At 49.7% G+C, this 9,281-nt stretch overlaps 1 protein-coding gene across 3 annotated transcripts in view; it reads left to right on the top strand.

Moving 5' to 3' along the window:
• Positions 1-326: 326 nt before the first annotated feature.
• The window catches only part of ADAMTS17 (ADAM metallopeptidase with thrombospondin type 1 motif 17), a 200,550-nt gene continuing 191,595 nt past the window's right edge, over positions 327-9,281 (top strand). For all 3 annotated transcript variants that reach the window (XR_003923623.1, XM_030015913.1, XM_030015912.1), the window contains exons 1-2: positions 327-469; positions 1,195-1,559. Coding sequence is in view for 2 of the 3 variants with exons in the window: in XM_030015913.1 (XP_029871773.1) it covers positions 400-469; positions 1,195-1,559 (435 nt within the window). In the remaining variant the exon portion in view is untranslated. The remainder of the gene's footprint in view (positions 470-1,194; positions 1,560-9,281) is intronic.

Below are 9,281 nucleotides of genomic sequence, written 5' to 3'. Positions count from 1 at the left end.
AGGCCTGGGAGAACTGGTTGCAGAAATGCCCACCGCAGGGCACGGGGAAGGGGGGCACCGGCTCTGGCGGGGGGGGGGCTGCCCGCCTGCCCGCGTGCGGGGCAGGAGAGGGCGCCCCCTGCCGGCCGCCCCCACCCACGTGCACCCCCTCGCCGCGCAGCCCAACCCTCCGCCCAGCGCGTTCAGCTGGCAGCCAATGGGGAAGCGAAGGGCGTGGCCCGGTGAGGGCCCGCGCCAATGAGAGCGCGGGGCCGCGGGGAGGGGCGTGGCCGGGCGCCCACCACGCCGGGGCTGTCGGCGGCGCTGATTACTTTTTCCGAGGGCGGGGAGGGCTCACTCCGGCCCGGGCTCCCGCCGCCGCCGCCTCCGCTCCGCGCTGGGCCCCGCCGCTGCTATAAAATGTTTGACGGCTGCCTCCTGCCTCTCGTGTTTCCCTGCCTGCTGCTTTGGGGACTGGACGCCGGCACAGGTAGCTCTTCCCTCCCCTGGCTCCCCGCGCCCGGCATCCCCTTCCCCGGCGGCGCTGACAGCCCTCGCCGCGGGCAGCCCCGCGCCGCGGGTCCGGCAGGGCGGGCGGTGGGCGCCGGCCCCGGGCGGCAGCATGCCGGCGCAGACCACAGGGCATGCACCGGATCCCCTGCGTGGCCGCAGTCCCAGTCTGCAGGATGAATTGCTCCAGGCTTTTGTATTTTCTTTTCCTGTCCTCTTGCTGCTGCTGCTGTAACGTTTCATGTGGAAAGCTGCTGACTGTCCTTGGCTGCGGCTTCGGCTTGCTCTGCTTTTCCCCTTCTCCCTGCAGATTTTTATTGGGGTTGGTGAAATGCGATGCTTGTGTCTGAGCTATATATTTTTTTAATGATACAAGTAGCTTTAGCATTTGCTTTATTTCTCTCTTCCCTGCACATTTTTGTCTCTAATATATGCGTGTATATATATATAGAGAGAGAGAAATAAATCCCTTTCCTCCGCTGGCTCCATTGTCTCTGCAGCCTGTTCACAATTTCCAGTGCATGAGTATCTGCGCTGAAATCCGAGCGCAGGGCTGTCTTCGCCCCGGCAGGACGGGGCGTCCCCGCGGGGACGGGAGGGGGGGACGGGGGCTGGAGAGGCGCAGCGCCCCCGGCCGCCCCGTCGGGCCGCGGGACCGGCCCGCGGGGGTGCGAGCGCCTGAGCCTCTCTCCTTCTCGCCTGCAGCTGGCGGAGCGGAGCTGGAAGTGGTGATCCCGGAGCGAGTGGTGCTGGAGAAGATCCACCTGCTGCCGCCCGCCCTGCGAGGTGATCGCGGCGGCCCCCGGCGCCGGCGGGCGCTGCCGCGGCAGCGGGCGGCGGCGGCGGAGGCCCTGCTGCTCCGCCTGCCCGCCGCCGGCGCCGAACTCTACCTGCACCTCCGCCGCGACCTGCGCTTCCTCGCCCGGGGCTTCGTGGTGGAGCAGCGGCGCGGGGAGGCGCGGCGGGCGCCCAGCCCCCGGCGGCCCCCGGAGGAGCGGCTCTGCTTCTACACGGGACACGTGTTGAACCGCAGCGACTCCTTCGCCTCCCTCAGCACCTGCGCCGGGCTGGTACTGCCACCCCGACCCGCCTCCCCTCAGCGCGGGCCGCCTCCCCGACCGTCCCCCCCGGGCTGCGGCGAGTTTCTCCGCCGCCCCCGCGAGGCTTTTCCTGTCAGCCCGGGCTCCGCTCCCCGCCCGACCCACCCCCATCCCCCGCCCCGCTCCGCTCCGCTCCCTGCCCGGCGGAGGCGGGAAGCGGCCGTTGAGCCGTGCCCACACCTCACCTCAGCGCCGCGCACCTCCTGCCCGCTGTCCTGCCTGTCCCCTCGCCTCCCCGGGCCCTGGCGAGCCTCTCCGGTGTTCCCCGTGAAGACTCTCCTGTCAGCCCTGGCTCCGTGCGCCGGGAGCTGCCCCCAGCCGCCCTGCCCGGCGGAGGCGGGAAGCGGCCGTTGAGCCGTGCCCACACCTCACCTCAGCGCCGCGCACCTCCTGCCTGCTTCCCCGTTGTCCTGCCCGTCCCCTCACCTTCGGGCCCTGGCGAGCATCGCGGCTGTCCCAGTGTGGGTTTTCCGTCTGCCCCGGCTCTCCGCTGGGGGAGCTGCCCCAGCTTCAGCCATGCCTGAGGGGCCGAGGGCCTCAGCTACAGCATGTCCGCTGTGGATGGGCGGCAGGGGCTGAGGATGCTGTGGAGGAGCGTCCTGGCTGATGGACCGTCCTCTTTGTCACTATACCCCTGCATCTGGCTGGTGTCTGGGTCCCACTGGGAGAGATTTGGTTGCCTGCCTGGCTCACTCCTCCAGCAGCTGTGCATGGCCTCAGCAGTACAGCCTGGGACAGCAGGCTCTTCTTCAGCTGGCCCTTTCCACCCAGCTTGTGCAATTGGTGTTGGTGTGTGAGGGTGTTTTGTGGGAGCTGTGGTGTAGGGACACCTGGTACTCTGGCATGGTTGGAGGAACCATCCCTCTCAGGGATACTTTTCCCACCTCAGGTGTCAGGATTTCTCCACCTGAGGTTGTAGTGTTTTCAGGTGGCTTCGCAGGGCCAGGGCTCTCCTCTGAGTGTCCTGGTAAGAAGAGGTGATCTTGCGTGGGACAGCCTTTCTGTTTCTCAGTGGTGAAGACTTAGACACTTAAGATGATGGCTAGTTTGTAATTATTGTTGATAACCTGAAACTACTTCAGAAAGTCACCGACGTGTTAAGCATAGACTCCCAGTACATGATCGTGGGATGTGTGCTTAACTTCTCAGTACAGACCTCGTGATGGAGATTTAGTCTTAAACTTTGCAGTAAGAAGCACTTCATGTGCTCTGCGCTTGGGGCTCGGGCCTTCAACCCTGAACCATATGAGGGCGCTGTGCCTCAGGTTTAAAAAAAAAAAAAAAAAAAAAAAAAAGGCTCTGAGATGCTGAGTATTTGAGTGGCACTGTAAATTGAGCTGTATATCACTGAGGGCTTTCTCAGAGTTTAAAACTGATATCTCTGGTTCAAGCTCTAAATCACTAACAGCTCTACGCTTTTGTCACTAGGCACTTTTTGTTAATCCTGTTCATGAAGTGCTGGGCTTCCAAAGCTACCTACTCCAGCAGAGCTGAAAAGCACAAACAGGCAGAGAAGGAACCTTTTTAAAAAGAGGAATGTAGTTGTAGGCACAGTATTAACTGCCTGAGATCAGGGAATGGAGGAGGGGGAGTGAAAAAGATTGGCGATATTCCCAGTAGAAAAGTTGGAAAAGAAACAGGACTTGTTAGTCTTTGTTCATTACTCCGCAAATATAAGCTGCAATATTGCAATATTTGTTTGTATCACATGAATTCTAAGCAACAACTAAACTGACCTAACTGAGCTAGATGAACTTGGGATCAAAAAGTAATCGGTGTCAAAGCTACTCGTTTGTGGCACCTTTTGGGGACCATGGCCCATACTGCCACATGTGTAAGTGGCAGTGTTGGTAAAGCTCAGCTTGCCTTTGCCTGTGGATCTGATCCTGGGAGTGCTGAGTGGTGTGGGCAGATGTGTTGAGAGATATATTTCTGCGTGTTGGGGTACTCCTTTTGTATTAGAGGAATCCATTCATTTACTCTTCATTCAGATAATCACCAGGAACGGGAAAAGGGCTAAGAGCGGGTGCATGATATGTGTGAGTGAGTTAAGGTTTATAATGCCCTTGTGAACTGAAAACTAGAGAACAGAAGACTCAAGTGTCTTTAGGATCAACCCAAACTTAAGATGAACCTCGTTAACTTTTGAAATGGTTTCATTAAATTGATCCACATCACCATGTAGATAGACCTTCTTATTCTAGCTAAATGGACATTTTGGCTTCTTAAATCTATTCTTAAACATGAAACGTATCGGATTTTAGCCCACTTACAGTGTTTACGCAGCCTTTTGCAGTGGCCGTGCTAAATCAGCATACTTGTGAAAGCTGTGCAATTTAGTAGTAAGATGTTTTCTGGGATCAGAGGAATTAAGAGTTTGCTTCAAATTATCTAGGAAGTCTTGAATCTGCCATGAGTGGAACTGAGATCAGGTGACTCCAGAGCCCAAATTTTTTGCCTCCTAGTCTGGCAATTTAAAATACGAAGACCATCACTACAGTGGGTTTTGTATTTTCCCACTGCTTCCTTAAGCCCTGTTTGCAGCAGAAGGAATAAGGCTTTGCCCTCATCAGCAGCACAGCCTCACAGGTGGGGATATGGACAAGGCCTGCATGCTGAGCTAGAAGACCTCGGTAGTGGAAACCTTGCAGCCTGTTTATCCTGGCATTTTTCTCCTGCGTAGTGCTAGTGCTGCAGTGGGAGATTTCCTGAAAACTCCAGTGTGGGAGTGCTTGTTGGACTTGAACTGGATGATCAGGACATCTCATTCAGAAAAGCTGGTTGCTAAGAAGTAGAGTAGGTAATAATACTGTATCCTGATCTCCAGCTGACTTAGACTTTGTTGTAATCGTATTCCTCAACTATGCCATAAATCACACAAAAAGTGATATAAAATGATCAGGGCAAGTGGAGATCTAATAAAAACAAAATCCCTGACACAGTGGCATGAAAACTGAGCTACAATCAGACCAAGCAATTGCTTCCTGGTAATGATATCAGATTCCCAGTGTGGCATCTAAAGGTTATGTTTTGTTTTTTAAACTCTGCTTGCAGATGCTGCTGTTAACCGGTATGTGGTTTGTTGTAGTTTCCTCCTACAGCTTGCAATTGCATCAAGAAGGGTGGCCATACTCTTGTAGCTACATCAGGCCATAGCATGTTTAGGACTGGTGTACCTAAGGTCTCGTCTGTACAGTTAAAGCACCGCATGTGAGGATATTCCAATTTGTTCCTCTTGACAACCTGGGAATTGCAGTGTAGACAAGAGGTACTATGTTCCTGGAAAGTGCTACTGCCTTCAACTTGGCAGGACTGCATCCTATCTGGGGAATGCAGTTGTGTAAACACTTGGATTCTGACCACACCGCAGGACTGAATTGTCCTTTCCTGGTGCTGGGAAGACACAGGCAGGAGCAAAGTTCTGTAACTCTTCTGGCCACTGCTAGAAGACAGTAGGCAATACAGAAAGTTGCATCTTCTTCGGAAAGTTCCAGCTTTGTAAGGCCATGGTGTGTGTTACCTTGAGTTGAGTTGTGTAGTGGACTAAAGTCTCTGCTTTTGAGATCAGTTCCTAGATGATGTATGTTAGGTCTCTCTCCAGCAAGGAAATTCCAGTTTGCTTGATACATCTCAGAACTACTTATCTATTGCTTTCAGGTGCAATTTCACAGTTACGTTTTGACTATTGCTCTCAGTGTGCTGCCCTTACCCTCTCTAGCAAAGTTTGGCAGAGCAGTGTTACCTTCTGTAGAGCTTTTTCAATTGAAGCCTGGAGAGCACAGTAGAGGAGGCCCTTTCAGCACCACATATTTGTGCTGTGATTGCAATGATGCTTTTTCTGAGTCCTAGCAGGGCTTTTCAGTCCTGCGGACCCAAGATAAGAGAGATAGGCAGGGTCCTGTGCCCTTTGAGAAGACTTCTTTCCTGGTTGTACATGGCAGAATGCTGCCTCAAGCTTTCTGCAAAATTTGGGACTCCCAAAGGCTTCATTTAGTATATTAATTTTTTACTTTTTTTTGGTACTAGGGTCACTTTCACGTGTTGAAGTGCTGGACTGCTATGCAGTCAGTTGGACTGCAATGTCTGTACCTTAAAACTGGTGTAGGCTTTTCATATTTCTTGCACCTAAATGTTTGAAACAGTTACAGTTTTAAGAGGGTCACAGGTTCATGTTAAAATGAGCATTAGGTTTTTGACTTAAAAATGAACTTGAAAACTCTTGTCTGTTCAGGAACCATATCTGAAAGCTGAAAATCACTGGGATGCCTCTAGAGGCAGAGGTTTAATTCTAAGTAACTTCTCTTCCATTTTGAAATCTGGAATCTTTGATTTTGGGTTCAGGACTGCTCTTTGGCCTGTCTCTAGTTAAAGTGGATTGTCCTTCTTGGTTGAGATAAAAGAAGAGCTTGTGGATCCCTCCTGTTCAGGCTTCTTCATATAAAGTTTTCACACTACACCCTGAGAAATGCATGCTGGAAGTTGGGAAACCTTAAACGTTTTGCAGTGTTGTCTCATACAATCTATGCAGAGAAGAAAAGGGCTTCTTTTCTTCTAAGCTTCATGTACATTTACCTTTGTTAAACCTCATGCAACTCCTGGTGGACAAATCTTCCAGCTTGTTAAAATATTTCTGAATGGTGGCTCTTCATTCTGGTCTGTCCCCTTTACTTGGTACCATCCACAAACTTTGTGAAGGTGTGGATATAGACAAGCTTTGGCAAGTATGGGCAAGGAGAGATGATAGAGCATCCATCTGAACTCTGTGTCAGCCAAGTGTTTCCTTTTTTTTAGAAAGGTTGGGCAGAAGTGCTGTAAGTCTGCTGGAGGTGATAAGGGAAAATGCGGATTTTTATAAAGTCCTGAGTGTGCATTTGGGTACTAAAGGTTAAATGCCAGAAATTTATTTCCTAGTTAGCTGCAGTACCTGGGAGATTCTGCCCCTGCTATTGCACACATTGCTGTTCACCAGTGATGTTGTGGTGCCAGATACAAACACTGTTTGGATGCATAGCTTCTTCTAGGGTGTCTGAACTCCCACTGATTTTTCAGGTGGGTGTAAGTGCCTACACAGGAACTGGATGTCTGAGTGTGGTTTTGGATCCAATATGGAAGGCCAGTCAGGGCAAAGAGAACTGAGTAGGTTGGACTGCAGCCTCCAGGGAATGAGCAATCTCAAAGGACTCCTAGTGCAACAGTAAATCTGCACTGTCCTAGGGAAAAGAGGAAGAAGAATACAGAAGAGGCCACAGCCTGTTGGTTTTAAGCCTGACTGTAGTTACCTAGGGGAGAGCGAGTGATAAAGATGGACACTTCCCCTGATGGTTTGTCCTGTTTCTTAGGTACTTTAAATTGGTGAATTGTCACTTTGAAGGTGATGGCCTTTCTTCGTTGACTGTAGAGAGAGATGATGCCTGGTTTAGAGCAGGTGCCTGAAGCTTGGTGAGCTCAATCTCTGTCCAGTGGTAGTGAGTGTTTTCTGTGTGCAACAGGGCAGTGCTGCCCTTCAGGTGACTGCAAGAGCCTCTGCTGTTATGTGAAGCAGGGCAGTGGAGACATGCTAGGATTATAAGATGATACAATTTCCCCTGAGGAAACCTTCAGCTCTGCTGAATTCTCTTGTCTGGGAGAGGAGCTGTCTGGCATTCATCCATAGCTGGTCCATGAGCCGAAAAGTTAAATCTCTTAAAATTACTGTGCTGGGTTTCTTTGTGGTGGGATTTTTCTTTCCCCTTCCACAGTGGACAAAAGGGAGAGCATGTTGTGATTTCCTTGTTTTAGCAGACTTGGAGGCTGGGGCAGGCTGGGACAGAGGTGCAGTCAGACATTCCTGGGTATGATCTGCTTTCATAACTGAGTGTAAACCTGAAATGACACTAGAGCAAGACCTAATTTAAAGCTCTTGTTTTAAATTTGCTTGAATTGCACTTGTAAATAATAACTAACTTAAAGCTGAAGCATGGTTAATAAGGACAGGACTAAAAGCCACATGAAGTTTATTATACTGTATTTGTGTTGTTTTTTGTTCATCACTTCAAATATTAACTTCCTTTTAACTTTGAGGAAATGGTTAAACTAAGATTTACAGTCTAATGGTTGAGAAATTGGGAAGGGGATGGAATTTGTCAGATGTTTAAAACTGTTCTCTTTTCAGCATGTTCATATGTATGTAGCTAATGAATACTTAGGAGCAAAAGAAAAATCTGTTAAAGATTCAGCTTTTCACAGATCTCGTTCAAAGATGTTGTGAAAATAAAAAGGGCTGGAAAAACAGTGTAACTGTTGGAGAGTATTAATGTGTGGGAAGGTCCAGAACCACGTGCAGACAACACTGAAGATTTGGATTCCTGTCCCAAGTTAGCCCTCGAGCTGTTGTAGCTCCACCAGTACTACCAGGGGACAGAGACAGAATAGTGAAGCCAGCGAAGCAGAACGATGTGATTACAAATGCTATTTGAGTGCCAGCACTAACAGTCCCGTTGTTACGGTTGTAATTTCAGTGATATGGTGTGAGGACCTTTCTCCTTTCCCTGCTGTCATTTAGCCTAAGAAAAGCTCCAGTGGCAAGGAAGATAATGTGTGGAAGAAGAGTGAACTACTGGTAGTACAAGAGTAGATTAGAGAGTGAGCAGATTGCTCGAGTGACCAATGTATGTGTAAAGCTCTGGATAAAAGCATGTGAGAGTATTTTGGTGGTTTGAAGAACAGGGCCTTTTTTGCTAGTGAGCAATGTTGAGCTGACTTCTAAATTAAGGATATGAAATATCCGTAATATGAAAGATATAGCCACTGTTAAGCACAGTGGTGAGTGGGGCTGTAGTGGGAAGTGTGGATTATTGTTTATTTTAATAAACTTGTCAGTTTGGTTGTCTGCCTTTTGAGGCTGAAATCATTCCAGCCTTTCCTGTCAGCTGAGCTGCATGGTTCTGTCAGGTATATGGCCCTGTTATACTAACTGTAAAATCCAGGTTAGATTAATAATGCAGATGATGATAAACTTCTGTGCCCCTCTGAATTTTTGGGCTCCTGATGACTCCTGTGTCTCAGGTGCTCTGGGATGGTGGGACTGGGCAGCAGCTGCTTTCCTGGACACTAAGCAATACTGGGGTCTGGCACAGCGGCAGGTTCTGTTCATATGGGGTCTCACAGTGAAAGAAGGATGAGAGGGAGTATCCCAGCTTTTGATATGCATCTCCCCAGGCAAATGTGAATTGGCAGATCCAAAGCATTTTATTTAATTGGAATGATTTCCAGAGATGTGGGAAAAATAGCTCTGACAGTTACATGGTCTTCTGTTTTACTTCTTTGTCTTCAAAATCCAACTTTCTGCAGTCCCTGAACATCATACAGACTAGAGAAGAAAAGGATAGAGTATTTGTCTAGTGCTGATGTCTGATATCTCATGCTGAGATTAGCACAGTATAGTATCTGGTAGTTGGAGGGTTGAGGGAAGCAACATGAGGAATGCATTTCTTACAGAAAAAGCAAAATAATGACCAGAATATTCAAGTTACCAGGTCCAAAAGATCTCATCTGGGCCAACAGGTTTGAGAACTCTTTACAACCCAACTGGCAAGTTTGGGGAAAATTTTAACTCCCTAGGAATACTTTACAGGCCCGATCCTGCAAATCCTTCCTGCTTGAAACTCTACTTGGCTTGTCAGATTAAACTGGAGATTGCTTCTTAACCTATTC

Source organism: Aquila chrysaetos, chromosome 5, assembly GCF_900496995.4.
Source record: "Aquila chrysaetos chrysaetos chromosome 5, bAquChr1.4, whole genome shotgun sequence".
Classification (NCBI taxonomy): Eukaryota; Metazoa; Chordata; class Aves; order Accipitriformes; family Accipitridae; genus Aquila; species Aquila chrysaetos.
Note: the sequence above shows the minus strand (reverse complement) of the source record. Positions and strands in the feature narration are given on the sequence as shown.